The sequence below is a fragment of the Aulonocara sp. 'chitande type north' Nkhata Bay genome, linkage group LG5 (assembly GCF_057382095.1).
Source record: "Aulonocara sp. 'chitande type north' Nkhata Bay isolate Kocher_YH1m ecotype deep benthic linkage group LG5, A_spYH_male_GT1.1, whole genome shotgun sequence".
NCBI classification, from domain to species: domain Eukaryota; kingdom Metazoa; phylum Chordata; class Actinopteri; order Cichliformes; family Cichlidae; genus Aulonocara; species Aulonocara sp. 'chitande type north' Nkhata Bay.
Window position 1 is genome coordinate 11204841 of NC_141348.1, and position 17493 is coordinate 11222333.

Below are 17493 nucleotides of genomic sequence, written 5' to 3' on the forward strand. Positions count from 1 at the left end.
TCATCCCCGAACTGCTGCTTTGTGAGTGGTTGTTCTGCGCTCACAGAAAGTCTATATGGCATTTTGTATTTCACAATTCATTAACCGCACAGAGAAGGCATTGTTTAAATATGTTAAATATGTTTATTTAAGCAAACAGTATTATTAAAGTTCTTCATGACTGGGCCAAGTGTCGTGTTTTTTGGAAATCAAAATAGGGTATTCATGATGATCATAGCTATTCAATTTTTTTCATTTTATTTATTTATTGCCAAATCACAATAACAGTTGCCTCAACGCATTTTATATTATAAGGTAAGGATCCTTCGATAAAAGCGAGAAAACCCAAACAGTCAAACAACTCATTATGAGAAAGGGCTTGGCGACAGTGGGAAAGAAAAATTCACTTTGAACAGGACAAAACCTCCAGCAGAACCAGGCTCAACAATCAGCACATCGGCAGCAATCTGCCACAACCAGTTGGGGGGTGAGGGGAGGGGGGAGACAGGACAAAGACACACCATGGAAGAGCCTATGTCACGGCGAGTGAGAGGAGCCGTGTGGAGGAAATGAAGGGGGATCCAAACGCAGGCAGTAGTGGAGAGGTGAAGGTGGTTTATTGAACACAAAATGAGGACAAACAGCAAATGGAGCTCGAACTAAACTATACAGGGAAACAGCTAAACTATAGCGCAGAAACCAGAACATGAACATGAAGCAGGGCGAGCAGAAGCAGACGATGGTTAACAGCAGGGTGAACACACGAGCGAGACACGGTGGTTACACAGACGGACCAGCAACTACAATGACGGAGGACACGACTTAAATACACACAGAGAAACACGGGAATTACACACAGGTGGTGGACACAGCTGGGAATAATCCGTAAGACGAGACAGAGGTAAAACTGAACACTCACATAAGACGCAGACCTTCACAATAAAACATCACACGCAGGCTCGACATAGAGAGACAGACAGGAAATGACATATGAAACTAAGCCCACATCTTAAACCCAGACAAACAGAAACATGGAACTCTCATAATAGACATCATATTCATCACCATAACACGACAAGAGAACAAGAACACAATCCCTGATGCAAACTTAAATCAAAACACAATAAACTCAAAATACTGGGTCCAACGGACCCAGAACCGTGACAGTACCCCCCCTCAAAGGGCTGGCTCCCGACAGCCCCAAACAAAAAGCACAAGCACCAAGCCAGGGCGGGCGGAGGGGGCCCAGGAAGGAGGGCCCGAAACACAAAAAACCAGGAGCACGAGAGTCCAGAACCAAAACACGACTGTTCACTAGTCCATAACACAGTCAGGGGGCCGACCATGCACACAGCAATGGCGGCGACGGGCAAACAGTTCTGGGGACCGACCGTGCACACGGCAACGGCGGCGACGGGCAAACAGTTCTGGGGACCGACCGTGCACACGGCAACGGCGGCGACGGGCAAACAGTTCTGGAGGCCGACCACTTGGAAGGTAGTGGCGGCCACCGAGCAGGTCCGGAGGACGGCTGCGATGCCAGCGGCGGCGACGAACTCTTTCCGGAGGCCGTCCCCGAAGGCCATGATGCCATCTTAGAGGCCCGGAAAACGGCCGGCAGAGGTGAGGCAGAACGGGTCGAGCTGGCTCCGACGGCGGTGTGGCAACCGCAGGATCAGACGAGGCGGGACCAGACGAAGGCGGAGCCGAGGCCGGACCAGACGAGACTGAAGACACGGAGGCCGGACCAGAAGAAGGCGGAGCCGAGGCCGGACCAGACGAGACTGAAGACACGGAGGCCGGACCAGACGAAGGCGGAGCCGAGGCCGGACCAGACGAAGCTGAAGACACGGAGGCCGGACCAGGCGAGACTGAGGTTGAAGCGGAGGCCGGACCAGGCGAGACTGAGGTTGAAGCGGAGGCCGGACCAGGCGTGGATGACGGCGACGAGACAGAAGCGGAGGCTGGACCAGGCGTGGATGACGGCAGCGGGACGGCTGCGGAACCTGACGGCAGCGGGACGGCTGCGGAACCTGACGGCAGCGGGACGGCTGCGGAACCTGACGGCAGCGACGCTGCAGGAGGTGATGTGGAGATGTGCTGGCTGGGTCCTCCAGGACCGTCAGCAGGTGTGAGGATGTGCTGGCTGGGTCCTCCAGGACCCTCAGCTAACGAGGCGTGGTGCTGGGTGGGCTCCTCGGGCCCTCCAGCAGACGACACTTGAGGCTGGCTGGGTTCTCCTGAACCCCCAGCAGACGACACTTGAGGCTGGCCGGGCTCCTCAGGCCCTCCAGCCGACGAGGCAGGACGCTGGCTGGGTTCACCTGAACCCCCAGCTAACATGACTTGAGACTGGACGGGCTCCTCAGGCCCTCCAGTGAAGGCAGTCTCTGAAGCAGCAGGTACGGAGACCTCTGCCAGTGTGGACACTGGCTGGGACTGAGCAGCACCGTGGCTAGACTCAGGCAGCAACAGTGGGATACAGTCCTCAGAGGGCTGGAAGTGTTCCCCAATACACTCAGCAGAGGACTGAGGCGGACGGGTGAACTCACTTGAGCTCTCAGGGGGTGCTGAGAGCCGAGACTGTTCAGGTGAGCTCTCCGGTGAGGCTGCTGGTGCTGGTGTCTTGACCTCTAGGGGTCCAGAGTTGGCTGGTGACTGACACCCAGCCTCTGGGGAGGCCCTAGAGGGAGCAACTGTCTCTGAGATGGCCAGCTTAAGTGAACCAGCTAAAGTTTGTATGAAGTGTGTTCCCTGCTTGTGATGAGGCTTCGAGGATGATGGCTGGGTTAATGAGTGGGCAGACAGCTGAACTGGTGGCAACAGAGCTATAGGCAGCAAAGCGGCTACAGACTGAACTGAGGGCAGCTGGGCTACAGACTGAGGTGAAAGTAAGGATGGAACAATATGGTCAGAAAAACCAGTTTCAGAAAGGTTTATAGCTTTCCCTGAAGGAACTGACAGAGACAAGAAAGCTTCCCTGACACTTAAATTCCCTATGTTCGTAGTGCTAGGCTCAGCTACTCCGGGCATGGGAACAACAGCGTGAACATAGTCATTAGCACGAAAAGTCGGCTCAACAAAGGCAGTCTTAGGAGCAATGGTCATGGGTGAGACGGAGAAATCCTTATCATGTTTAGAGGAGACACAAAAAATAGCTCCAGAAGAAATAGACCTAGCATCTGAGTAAAAAGGAACAAAAAGAGTGTCTGCTTCACCCACCACAGCCGACTGTTTTGACATCCTGAAGTCCGGCTGTGGGGTGCCGCGCCGGTGACGCGAACGTCGCTTCCTCCCTGCCGACTGCTCCGGCGGGCCGGGCAAAACCTCCGGCGGGCCGGGCAAAACCTCCGGCAGGAGAAGCTGACGTGACTGTTCCGGGGCGGCCGTAGTCCGCTGCTGCTGGACAAAGTCTGTGGATTCCCGAGCTCGCACCACCCCCCGGGCTTTATGCAGGTTGCAGATTAAGCCTGATACTCCCTTAAGCTGGCAGAGGTAGGGATTTCCTTCCAGGATTGCCTCGATGGCTTTTAACCCCACCACTCTTGCCCTTGCGTTGGTGGTGTGGGTTACCCAGTCCATCAGGCGTCGGATGCGTGCGAGGTCGCTCTCTCCAGACAAAGCTGCTGGATCCATCTTGTGGCTGGTCCGTACTGTCACGGCGAGTGAGAGGAGCCGTGTGGAGGAAATGAAGGGGGATCCAAACGCAGGCAGTAGTGGAGAGGTGAAGGTGGTTTATTGAACACAAAATGAGGACAAACAGCAAATGGAGCTCGAACTAAACTATACAGGGAAACAGCTAAACTATAGCGCAGAAACCAGAACATGAACATGAAGCAGGGCGAGCAGAAGCAGACGATGGTTAACAGCAGGGTGAACACACGAGCGAGACACGGTGGTTACACAGACGGACCAGCAACTACAATGACGGAGGACACGACTTAAATACACACAGAGAACACGGGAATTACACACAGGTGGTGGACACAGCTGGGAATAATCCGTAAGACGAGACAGAGGTAAAACTGAACACTCACATAAGACGCAGACCTTCACAATAAAACATCACACGCAGGCTCGACATAGAGAGACAGACAGGAAATGACATATGAAACTAAGCCCACATCTTAAACCCAGACAAACAGAAACATGGAACTCTCATAATAGACATCATATGGACTACTTGCACTAACACTTCCGCGTTCTATGTAGTCCTGCCCCAGTGCTTCCGGTGCGGTTAAACCATGGCGACGTTCTACACTCGCTGCCTACAAGAGCTCCCAAAATTGAACATCACCGATGTTCATCGGATTTGCAGAGTGACGACTACCCCCGCCAGCAAATTAGATAAAGGATTTAAGTTATATGCTGCATCATATATACACAACTACGAAGGTAAAACGTAAATTAACCGACAAAGAAACGCTAGCTAACGTCAAATGCAAACACTACGTTACTCCGCTATGTCCTTCATTTGATGTCAGTTCTCTACATTACATGTTTTCTTAAACGGTGTTTTATGTCGTCCTAAACTATAGTTGAGGTTTTCTTAACTAATGTCACTTTTGTAGTTAGACACTGTTATAATGGCGTTAGGTAGTTGGCTAACTATGGAGGTAGTTAACTACCTAATGCTACTCTTGCTAAGTGTAAAATATATATGTTTAAGACATGCTGAAATGAGTAATACAGAAATAATGCTAATGGTACTTGTATCTTTATTCAGTGTCCAATAAAGACAGGTTGTCAGGGGAGGTCGGTGTGAGAGCCCTGTGCTACAGGTCAATGAGGAAGAGTGAGGCACCACACAGACTAAGTGTAGGCAGGAAGCTGTGTAAAGTTGTTAATCCCCGTTCAGTGGGGTTCAGTTCATTTAAGCATTAGTTAAGTTCATTCCTAAAGGCCCATCAACTTGAATGTTTTCCTTGTCTCCCTGCTTTATCACTCCTAATTTGACTAGTCAGATAGTTAAATCAACGTGTGTTTGGGTGATCAGAAACATTTGACAACAAGTTAATACTGCAAATATACACAATCTAAGTTATTACAGTTATCAAGCATGGTTAAGTTGTTTTAATAGGGAGAGAAGGAAACACTAAGCATTCAGGAGGGTACGTAACCATAACACTGAACTATGTTCCTGTTCGGCTCTTCCATGAAGATGTTACATTTTTAATTTTCGTTCTTTCTTCTTAGATTAAGCTTCTGGATTCATCGCCGGTGATACTGACACATAGCCAGTGCTCCTGTGTGGCAGGCGCTGTTATGTGCAATCACACAGTGGCATTGCTCTTCCAAACAGCACACTACTCACAACTCAGAGTGCCGGTTGTCCCCCCTGTGCATAGCTGCACGGAATCTGAACAGCAATGGCACAAGCCACGGACAGTGGTAATTTAAATGAGGTTAAAGTTTTTGAATTAGTCCATGTTTACATATGAACAGCAACACCATCCATAGTAAATGTGTCTTCTGTTAGGGTGTGAAGCCAGGACCCATCAACTCCATGATCTTCACTAAGCCGGTACCAAATAGGATGGCCCAGACTGGAGTACGGTAATTAGATTTGTAAAATTTGGTTTCACGTGTTACAAATGTATGTTGCTATTTTTTTCATACATACATGTGTCAGAATAGGTATTAATTTACATACAACATTACACTTTCTGAAGACGGCTAACTCAGTCATGTACATATACATCCCAGTCTCTAACTTATGCACCACTGTTTTACACCTTTTAGTTTTTAGTTTAGTTGTTGTTCAGTATAACAACCTTCTTCCTTACATTATTGTCATTGATGTTTTCTTTAGGAGTGGCTTCTACAGAGGCATGGTGGGTCCGTTACCAGATCCCTGCTTGTTCAGAATAACGGAGGCATATGCAAAATTTAATATTGAGGACAGGCCACTTGTGACCACAATGAACATGAGACCTGACAAGCCCCTTGTGGAAAGTGCCTTTGGGCTGGTGCAGGAGGGCAGTGTTCTGTCATATCAGCAGCCGGTTTTGACAACCCGGTACATCACACTACACCGCGATGCACCACCAACACCGCACTTGCCTCTGGAGGGGTATGACATCTTGCCATCAGATTGTGTGTTTGTGTGCTCAGAAGAAGAGCTTCTGCATCTGAAAAGCTTGTCTGTAACTCTGGAAATGGCTCACAAAATAGAGGAAGCTACACGTGAGCAAAGCTCTTCGTCTGAGTGGCATCAGCTCCGCAGGCCCAGAGTGACTGCCTCTAGGTTTCGGGAGGTGTGTCACGTCAGAGGCCAGAGCTCGGCCGAGTCACTAGCAGAGCGTATATTGAAGGGAACAAGGCAGACAGCAGACATGAGGAGAGGAACTGAGATGGAGCCTGCAATAGCAGCAGAGTATAGTAGGCTAATGAATGTTAACTACTCACCCTGTGGTCTGGTCATTCACCCCATTGCTTGCTGCATCTCCTGATGGTGTTGTTTTTGACCCCAATGAATACCCCCAGTTTGGCTTCGTCGAATTCAAATGTCCCAATGTACAAAACTTTATTGACTGCAAATATGTGCAGATGGAATGTGGTACCCCTAAACTAAAAAAGAGCCACGCATATTACTGGCAAGTGCAAGGACAACTGCTCATCAGTGGGATGCAGTGGTGTGACTTTGTTGTGTGGGCACAAGAGGACTACCTAGTGCAAAGAATATACATGGATACAGATGTGCACAATGCAATCAGAGAAAAGGCAGACTATTTCTTTTTTTACATATATATGCCAAGATACCTGTGTTTGAAAAAATGAACAGTGAAAACATAGCAAAAAGAAAAACAGATCCTTCAGGCTGGCTGGAACAAAATAACTGATGTTTTATTTTCAATATATTTCATGAATTCTTTTGTTGTTACATGTTACTTTTATGTGACATCAATAAACTGTTATTTAAGCAATGGCATCAATTTAATTTTTAAAAACACACATTAAAACGTTGAATTTGTGCAGAACTTATTTACATGGTAAGTATTTAAAACTCCATGCCTAGCATACTGATATACATTTAGACAATAACACAACTGAACTGTAGAAAATGACAAATGGTATTTTTGATGTTCCAAAAGCTCAATGTCACTTATGATTTTAAAACGATTTAGTGATTTACTTTATAATTTTGATAAACAGTTTTGTTGAATCTGAATAGTAATATAGTAATATAATTAAACAGTATTATTAACATTAAACATTTGCAATGAATTTGAATTATCAATAACTGAAACTCAACTATCAGCACTCAAGTACCAGTTCTGTAATCAAGTATTGTCAGCTGAGAAGGAAGAAATGCAACTGTAGTGGCCTCAGCTGCAGGTCATTTTCCATAAGTTACTTGTACTGGCACTGGTGTCTTGGGAAAAATCCATCTTGTCTCACTTAACCCATTTTTTAACTAATGCTGTGTTCTGGTAATTTGACAGCATACATGCCACTGCAAACAGTTGGTTGATATTGTAAACATGTGACATGGTAATGATGCTATCAAAAAGTTTGTTCTGTTTGATCCTCCTAATGACTCGCTCCACATGTACCCTGAGTCTGGCTATGGCCTGCGTCTCCTTAACCTGGTATGCTGGCATCTGCTTCTGCTTAGATAGAAAAGGTGGGCAGTACACTTTGCATTTACAACAATCAGTGATTAGGAAGCCCTTATCTACCATCACTGCCATGTCTTCAGTCAACTTCTCAGCAATGCCTGATTGTTTGAATAGTTCCTTGTCACTAACCGAACCAGCATACAGATTAGAGATGAAAAGTAAATATCTATTTTGTTTTCATTAAGACTGGAAAAACTTTCGAAATTTAACTGATGGTGACCTTGGTATATTTTAAACAGTTAGCTTGAATAGAACTTAGGTGTACCTGGTATAGAATCGGATGTCAGTGTCGGAGCCAGCAAAACGCTGTAACCCAAATTCTCGCTGGACACGTAACTCCTGTATTTCCTTCCTCAGAGTCTCCACGTCTTTGGACAGGTCTTCTGCAGCTGATGCAGATATGTCCAATGCAGACGGCTCAGGGACTGAGCAGTAGTCATGATCTCTTGTAAGACTTTGCTCTTCTTGATCGTCAGGAGGAACTAGTTCAGGGCGTCGCTCCGTTCTCTCCCAAACACTACGCCGCGGTGGTTCAACTTTATAGCCATTCCACTCAAAAAGTGTTGGTACAGCACCTTTAATAAGCCTCCTTCGACCATCGAGGGTTGTTGGCTCTATGAGTTGATCACTGGCAAAGTGTCTGCAGCAGACCCTGGTGTGAGAGGTGATCGTGAAATGATCCCGGCGTATGTTTACCGGCCATTGTCTTCTCAAGTCGGAATGGGTCGGAAAGGCATGAAAACTTAGTATGCCATTAAATTTGGCTGAAGCTGAACAAAGTGGGACACAGCAATGCTCGGAGTATTTCTTCTCCTGTTTTTGAAAATGTTCTGTTTTAAATACTTTCCTTTTTATACTCATTCTGAAGCGACATTAGCATAGCTACCGATAGATAAGCAAACGTACCGGAAACGCACAAGCGGTACTATTTGGAAACGGAAATACGTCACATGCCCTAGTGCAAGTAGTCTATTCATCACCATAACACGACAAGAGAACAAGAACACAATCCCTGATGCAAACTTAAATCAAAACACAATAAACTCAAAATACTGGGTCCAACGGACCCAGAACCGTGACAGCCTATTAGAGTTCTCTGTGGCGCCCACCTTTCAGTTGTGTTTCGGCTGGTTTTGTGATATAGACATAAACACCCTGACTGCGTGAGGAGAAAAGTAAATGTAAGAGACTTCTAACTTTCTGAGTGATCATTTTACATCCAAATCACAGCACAGCCGTTATCTCAAATGTGTGTGTGATTAAATCACACACATTTTAGCTTATTCTTGAGATTGGATTATATTTATGGATTATTAGCTGCTATTTATGTTGGTGATGGTGTAGCTGTTCATTGGAGTTTTTGATCTGATTATAAAAACTTAATTAAATCTTTTTGTACAAGTTTTTCCACCTTAGCATACTTTGAAAAGTATTAATTGCAATGTGAGCTCTTAGCTTGTTGCAGACTTCTGCCTTTTTCTGTCATATTTACAACACTTGCAATTTTAGAGATGATTTGATAAACGACTTTTCCTAAACAGTTACAGAAAGTATAAAAACATGTGTGTGTTTATGTGTATGACATGTAGTAGTTTACTTTTACAGTATGCATGTGATGAATATGCATGTTTACATGTTTTACTTTATATGTGTGGGCGTCGATGTGTTTGATCAAGTGATTTTGCATACAATATTGTGTGTGTGTGTGTGTGTGTGTGTGTGTGTGTGTGTGTGTGTGTGTGTGTGTGTGTGTGTGTGTGTTGTGCCAGTGGAAACCATCGAATCTATTTTCAGAAGAGACGTTCATTTGTTCCATCTGGAGCCAATTAGATAACCTGAAAGCAGCACAGACGCTGTGTTTTGATACAGTGATGCTCCATCTTTTTGGTTTCAGTGACGAGATTGCTGAAGAATGTCCACACACACACAGACGCACACACCCACACACAAAGGCAAATGATTGCAAATTCCTCATAACTTTGTCTCTATCATTCTGTCATGCGTTAGCCCTTTTTGTCCCGTTCCACCCATCTGCACACAGACTTATAAATGTGCTGTTGGCAATGTCACGGGTGATGTTATTTGACAGAGTTCTGATCAGTGTGTGCCGCACGCAAATGTCATGGTCCAAATCAAGTAATGTATCAAACATGTGTCCTTTACACAAATCACATCAGAGAACAAGGCATCGCTCTCTCTCTCACACACACACACACACACACACACACACACAGAGACCAGAGTCTTCAACATAGATGATATCAATCACTTCATTGGCATTCATACTCAGTAACATGCTCTCCCACAGTAAAACTGTGTGCGGCTGACCACAGATTCTGTTGGCCAGCGACTCAGTGGAATGTGACAATATCCCAGGGAAGTAGATTCAGCACTGAAACTCTTAGTCAGCCAGCAACACCAGTTAACCCCTCTATTATGATAAGGGCCGTTTCTGCTGTTTTGAGCTGTCTGAATTACTGCATCTCTTTTTCTTTCTCATTTTATTTTACATAATGCATGTTAATTTAGTTCTATTAAAATGGCCTAAATCAGTGCAAAATGTGAACTTGTGCTGTGTCTGATTTAAAAAGATGGTGAAAGTACCACTGCATGTGTGGAAAAAAGTGTATAAACACCTTGCTAGGTTCTAAAGAACAGTGTGAAATCTGTTAGTACTTGGACCACCGTCATATGGGAATGAAGGAGGTCTGAAAAAGTTGGAATCAAGTTAGCTTTGCACCACCTTAGGGCCAATTTATTGTTTCTGTAACCACAAGGGGCCACGTGGAAACTTTGATAAGCTCCTTTGTTTTTATTCAGAATTTTAGATGCCATAGTGTTTCCTAGCTTCCTAGAGAATAAAGTTGCTGAAACTATAATCTGATCTTTTCAAGATAACACAGAAGCAGTTACATGTTTAGAAAATCTGAAGAGTTTAATATAAGATCTAAGAAGGTAAATAGATGTTTCGATAAACGCTCCAAGACTTTATACTGGGGTTCATTTTAGCTTCTTCAGTAAATGTGTGGCATAACATATTCATCCAATTAAGTTATTACTTTAGTTTGAGCCTGAAGCCTATCCAGGTCAATTGCAAATACATCCTGCTACTTTTTGAGCCCTTTTAATTCTCTCTCTTTTTTAAGGGTGTAAAGGGTTTGCGGGTGAGCAGGATTGATTTTGTGAGTATTTCTTCATTTTTTCTTTCCTTTAGTGTTTTCAGGATTTTTGCATAAACAGTCATGTGAAAATGAAACGGAAACAAATTCTTACTGCTTCTATAGCAATTAAAATGTTCAATAGCAGCCAGGTGCTACTAATTAAAAAGAAATTGATCTATTGATCATCAGCAAGTGTGAGCACTTCAATGAAAGCAGACGTACGCTAACAATAAAACTCAACTTGACTCGACATGACTCAGGTAGATCGTTACAGTTCAATATTGTACAGCTAGTGACGCTACAAGTATAAAAAGATTGCTTGTTCTCTTTAATGAAACATGGCTGCACAGCTTAGGTTTGTTAAATTTCATCTGAACAAACCTCAAGACTTCTGGAACAATGTCCTTCGAACAGGCAGGACCAACGTAGAGATATGTGGCCATAATACACAGAGACACCCGAGGGTCCTGTAAAAAGCTAACAACTCATGCACATAGTTAATATGGTAACCCACTTCAGGTCTGGTCACACACTTAAGGACACACAACTTACAGTTTTACATTTAAAAAATCGAGAGCTTGAATGCAGTTCAAAAGATCTTTGTTTTTTTCCTTAAATTCAAAATCAGTGTGATGTTTTTCGTTGTGCATGCAGACAGGATGTAGATAACGCTGTATGATGTTACCTGTATAATCAGAAAAGTAAACAGGAAAAGTGACCTTGCAGCAATGACGATTATTTTATTTCATTAATACATGTACAGATTTTTCAGGCTTTCCAAAATCTTAAATAATAATAATAAATAATGATAATAAATTTTATTTATAAAGCGCCTTTCAAGACACCCAAGGACACTGTACAATAGGATAAAACACATAACAGAATAATGACACAAGGGAGAACAATAAAACAAAAGCACAAGATAAATAAACTGATACTGTATTTTCTTAACAATAACTGACATGGATGATAATTTTACCTAAATCCTTATCTCATGTGAGGCCAACAAAATGGCTAGATCCGTCCCTGGGCATGTAGAAATAAAACTGAAGGGAATAAAAGCAACCATATGTCTGGCTCTGTTGCATCTTTTTTTTTATCTTTTTTAGTCCATCGTGGGTTACTTTTATAGGAGGGCAGTGCTGTATGGGTGGAGTGTTTTTAATAAAATTGCCATTGCAACCAAAACCATAATCTTTCCCTAATCATTTCCCAAGATTGTTTTTGTGTATAAAGTTACCTAACTTTAACCAGCATTAACTAAATCAGCACATGTCAGTACTACATGTTTAAAAACCATCTCTTATTCTTTTGAATGACTTTTTGAATCATTTTTAATCAAATGTCCTGTTACATGAGCATCAAATAACATTATGTTGAAAAGCTAAGTTATCAGTAAATATAATCATGTCTGTCATAAGTCTGCAGAAGCTCCTAATCTGAAGTTAATATCCTGTGATTACTCCATTACACTCCTCTCAAACCACTCGTGTGCACGTACATACACGTGTAATCCCGCTCACACAGATACCAGCATTTACCTCCGAGGAAAACTGTAGCTGCTTATTACGTCAGAGGTGTTTATGCTGGCATGATTGGTGCCCACAGAGCCACAAGCCCTTACTGCTGTTTCTCCACCCAATAAAACACAAATCTGTTGACAAGGATCCGGGACTTAAGTGCCTCAATGGAATGTATACAAATCCTCTCTATACGGATTACTCGTGGAAATCATAGAGGAGTTTCTGTTAATGTTGTTCCACATATGAACACACTGCACAAACTGACAGAGAGGAAAAATAATAATAGGTCATATATTGATTGATATTAAAAATCTTGCTCAAAATGTAAATAGCTTTTGTTAAGGTTTCTATGGGCACCTCACTGCATACTTGTGCTTCTGAAACTTCATAATGGACCTCAATCAGCTTTATTCTGAGTTCCCTTATTGATGACAAGAGGCGTGTCTTCAGCTGTGACTAAACAGTGCACTGTCCAAACCTCACACTGTAATATCAGGTCAGGTTTGTTGCTTTTTCTTCCACGTTTACTGGGTGAGCCGACATCATATTAAACCCAATGGATTAAGAATGGTATGTCAAGTTCACGTGCGTGTGAAGGCAGACAAGCGAATACTTTTGGCAATAAAGTGTAAGTCAAATACACTGTGTATCGGCAGGGGCAAGAACTAAAGCTGCCTGCAGTCTTAACTGATGCAAGTTAATTGCTGTCTGTCTCCAGTTTCTTCAAATACAAGTTAAGGACGAGTAATCTGAATACACTTTTAACCAGCCATTGAACCTGGAGATAAGCCTTCAGAAAGTGGCAAAGTGACTGGTTTTTCCTCTTAAAACCACGAGTTATGCTTAGAGCTTATATCTTGGTTGCTTCCATTCACCAGAGGATCAATCGTTTAAACAAAGACTGTCACTGCTGCTGCCTCCATTGTCCTGCTGTGTTTATAGACTTTGAGGTGTTCCAGAACTCTCTAATATCCTACTCTTAGGGAGGCCATACAGGCATTATCCTTATTCCTCATATACACCCTAAGAGTTAGTTTTATTAGCACACGGTGAAGAAGGTAAAGCCTGCCATTTCAAACATGAAAGACTGAGGAAACAAGACAAAGGCGTTTTCGGAATTTTAGGTTGTATGCTAATAAAGATGTTAGGAAGCTGCAAACGCTCAACTGTCACGATGGATTATGCAGGAATTTTGGGCTAATGTGGTTTTAAAAAAGCAAATAGAAGCTGCCCTTTTGAGAATAATCAGCATGGAGACATCACATTTTCCCTCCAAACCAACCTCTGCAATGTTTCAGCTGTCTGTTCTGCCTGGACCTCGTGACTTCACTTTGAGCTCAAGGCTAACTGCTCGGCTCTTTGCAGTGACTGATTCGACTGTTTGTAAAAACAAAAATGAACAAAACATACAAAAAAGACAATATAATGTTAGATTTAACATGCTCAAATGAATGTATGCTTGTTTTGTTTTTGGTGTTTTTTAAAGGACCCTAGCTTTGCAGTAATAGTCAGTAAGAATCAAGATTACTCAATAGCTTGTTGGATTATCCCATTTCCTATGAAGAGATGGGTTCAACTCCACTTGACGAACATCGTTATCAACATTACTGATACAGCAAAGCATTCGATAATGTTTCTTACTAACACTTAGCTTGTGCTGCAGCTTTTAGCATCAAACGTCATCCAAACTGTACTAGAAGCAAACAGTTTGAAGGAATTTTAAGAGTACCTGTTACATCCTGCTTCATTTTGGGCATCAGTTCCTTACGTGCTTGTGTTTTAACTTTTCTCTGTTGTTGTTGTTCTTTCCTCCATTATTATCTGATTGTGTTCACCTGTTCCCTGTTAGCCGTCTGTACCTGGTGTCTGTTCCTACCTTAGTCTTCCTCATTTTTGAGCTCACCTACTTTGTCTGCCTGTATTATTTTCTGTCTCCATGTAACCAGGTAATAGCAAACCCAAGTTCTAGAGGGTATCAGCCATTGATGTAGCACTGGGGGCAGGGGGTGGGGGTGGTGTCAGTGGAGAACTTTGTTCAGAGTCTTTACAAAAAAAACAATCCACTTTAGGATGACCCAAAGTCAAAACAAATAGTGCGAAAACTTGAAGGCTCTGTAAACTTTAGGAATTCACTATTTGCAAAGTATTACCTACATGGCACAACCTTATCATTTGTACTGACTTATATTCATTATTTAAAACATCTGTTCATGTTTCCCTTTTTTCTCTGTCAGAAGTTCAGCTTGAGTGCTCAAATCCATTACAAACATCAGTGGTTCTGCTATTTACTTAAATTTGTGCAATGTAAATGGAAGCTAAAATGGTCTGAAAGAAATCATTTTGCCGTGTTGTTATGTTTTCCAGGCACTGCAAAGCAGATGGGAAGTAAGGACAGAATACGAGGTACAAAAACAAGCGATGAGAGGATGGATGTTGAGAGATGCTGTGTGCGTGTCGCGGTCCCAAAGCGTGGTGAATTTAACCCAGCAGGGAGACCAAATGCTGGCTTTGGAGTACTTTGAAGGAACAGAACCAGATGTTGCAAAAGAGACATGAAGAAATTCGATTTTTTTTTTTTTTAAAGAACCTACTGTACAGATCTGAGGGTTACAGAGGTAAATTTAAGAGTTTCAAAGACAAAGATCTGCAAGGCTGCATAACTTCATCAAGGCCACAAACAGACAGCACTAAATACTGTGTGTTTTTGTATGTGTGTGACATTCACAGCCCATTAAGCCTGTCCCCCATCCCACCTCTATCTACATATAGACGTGCAAATCATTCTCTCTGGAGCACGACCTGCTGTCACCATGGTTTGAGCAGCGTGATTGGACACAGACCAGGAAGTACTCAGAAAGTCCATTAGCATAACATCGTTCATGGGAACACTTAAAAATGAGCATGGTGTCGTGAGATCGGCAAAACCTCACTGGAACCGGTTTCCTCCCATCTGCACGACTGTTCCCAGTTAGTCTTCATAATTTGTTATTCATCCTAAATCTCTGTTGCCTTCAGTGATGACAAGAAAAGCCACAGTAAGAATAAATAATCCCAGGCGACTAGAAACAAACACAAAGGCAACACGTACACACACGCGCATACGTACTAAAGCATGAAACATCAGTTGTGTGGAAATCTGTGTAGCCATAATATAATTAGCCACTGAAAACAAGTGTCAGTGTGATATACTCATAAAGCACATTGGAGTGGTGGCTAAGACCAGAAAAACACCATATAAATGCAGCCCACTCATACACACATTTGCATTGGAGATCGCTCCCCCAAAGAAGCTGAGATACAGCTTTAAAACTGCTGTAACTTCATTTCTCCAAAAAAGCAGCTCAGTAGGAGCAGTAGCTCAGTATGGCTCACAAGTGATTAAGTTACTCATGATGTGAAACAGGACAGTTTTAAGAATTCTAAGAAGGAATCATGGTTGATGAAAATGGTATCATGAAAGGTGCCTTTCATATTTGTTTTGACATGAATGATAAACATGGAATTTTGCTGTTGAAGCTATGATATATTCCACCATACAGTTTTTAAAAAATCTTTTGAATTCAAAGGTTATGGAGTTGGAGTTAGCATTAAAGTTATTTTTTCATCCCTGAGACGTTCAAGAAACTAACTCTTGTATGTAAAAAGTATGTAATTCCAAGGGCTATAACTTGGAAATATTATTGGAAGTATTAAGGAAAAAATGTTCATAGCTTCGTTGGATATGTTGAAATTACTCGAGGAGGTCGGGTTTCAAATTCTTCTCATACATTGGATGTTTGCATGTTTTTAAATATTAAAGAATATCTTTTTCTGAATTTCTGTTGGACTCTGAATTTAATGTAAGTAATTAATAAAACTTAAGTAATTAAGTTTGTTTAAGATAAATTTCTCTGTGTGTAGAGGGAAACAGATTTGCGATTTTTTCTTTTTTATTTATTACAAATAATTGGTGTTGTATTATCACAACAACAAAAAAAAGATTAATGTAACTGCCAATTTAACTCCATTGAAGCACAACAGAAGATTGACTCCAGCTTATTCCTGTTATATCACAGGCTTGATACCGGTGAGGTTGCAACTCAGACCTGGCTCCCATATTCAAAGCAGCCATTCCAAAGGTAATGAAACTACTAGTTCATTGCACACAGTTGCAATAATTTTGGTCGAGCCGCAGTCTTCAACCCCTTTTGTGTGACTATCGCGCTAGGTGTTCCTCAGGGAACAGGACAACCTGCCTACCAGCAGTTCAGCACACCATTAAGAAAGATTATGTGCAAACATGGGTGATTCTGCTAGATATAACTGTTATAACACAAATAATCGCTGAAGTGAAGATATGAAGTCCGCTATGACAACTTACTGAAGGAGCAAATGAGCTGCAGGGTGGCGATCTATCACAGTACCCACAGCTGACTGCAAGCTGCGGAGAGCTCTTTATCGCAGCCCAGCTGTGCAGTTGAGATGTTTTATAAACTAATAATCCTCTTATCTGGGTCATCTACTGTGCTGCTCTGCTCTCTTCACGCTACATCACACCTAGGATATACACACATCTCACCTGGGTATAACCGTGCATGGTCCACCACCTTCGTTATCTGATGCTTTCGCTCTGCCAGCAGCAGGACCAGCACAGGAGAAGCCCATATGGAGCACTTTGCCAAAATACCAAAATCTTCTCCTTTATGACTGTATTTAAAATGCAAAGCAAAGATCAAGGCTGATACCTACAATGATTATAGTGAAATTGTGATTGAAACTAACAGGAATAAAAGTATTCCCCCGCCCCTGTAGTCTGCACACATGTTGGGTAGGTGTATAGTGTTTGTTGCAATTTACCCAACAGTACCAAAACCACTGTAACCAGTAGTTTGTGCAATATTGTACCAGTATCAGCCGATGATTCAAAGAAAGATAATTTTGGAAACTAATATTCAGAGCACCATCAAGGCTTCACTTTTGACTCATAGGGACTACCTTTGCCTCATTATTTGGCTATTATGAATGTAATATTAAACGGTATATATGGCGGCAAAAAGGTATAACTGAGCCAAAAAAAAAAAGTTATGGGGTGATGTGCATGAACACAGTCTGGTTAGTCATGTGACTATTAAGCGAAACTTAAGACTCGAGATGGGGATATCAGATTTTCTGGGAACAATGAATTTCCAAAGCTGACTCACTCTTATGGAAAAGATTAAAAAACAATGA

General features: G+C 42.7%; 3 protein-coding genes across 4 annotated transcripts; 1 reads left to right on the forward strand and 2 right to left on the reverse strand.

Moving 5' to 3' along the window:
• Positions 1 to 1574: 1574 nt before the first annotated feature.
• Positions 1575 to 3615, reverse strand: LOC147329884 (uncharacterized). Its single transcript, XM_086290886.1, has 3 exons — positions 3348 to 3615; positions 1852 to 3161; positions 1575 to 1763 (listed from the first exon to the last, which is right to left on the reverse strand). The coding sequence occupies exons 1-3, from the start codon at positions 3613 to 3615 to the stop codon at positions 1575 to 1577; spliced, it is 1767 nt and encodes a 588-aa protein (XP_086147012.1).
• Positions 3616 to 4141: 526 nt separating this feature from the next.
• On the forward strand, positions 4142 to 7307 carry LOC147329885 (uncharacterized). 2 transcript variants are annotated; one of them, XM_086291284.1, is made up of 5 exons: positions 4142 to 4374; positions 4706 to 4797; positions 5176 to 5370; positions 5459 to 5535; positions 5792 to 7307. In XM_086291284.1, the coding sequence occupies exons 1-5, from the start codon at positions 4224 to 4226 to the stop codon at positions 6429 to 6431; spliced, it is 1155 nt and encodes a 384-aa protein (XP_086147410.1). In that variant the 5' UTR covers positions 4142 to 4223; the 3' UTR covers positions 6432 to 7307. The 2 variants fall into 2 exon arrangements, with proteins under 2 accessions (XP_086147410.1, XP_086147411.1); XM_086291285.1 differs by lacking the exon at positions 4706 to 4797 and having other exon boundaries at positions 4218 to 4374.
• On the reverse strand, positions 5729 to 8566 carry LOC147329886 (uncharacterized). Its single transcript, XM_086291286.1, has one exon. The coding sequence runs from the start codon at positions 8460 to 8462 to the stop codon at positions 7857 to 7859; it is 606 nt and encodes a 201-aa protein (XP_086147412.1). The 5' UTR covers positions 8463 to 8566; the 3' UTR covers positions 5729 to 7856.
• Positions 8567 to 17493: the final 8927 nt, after the last annotated feature.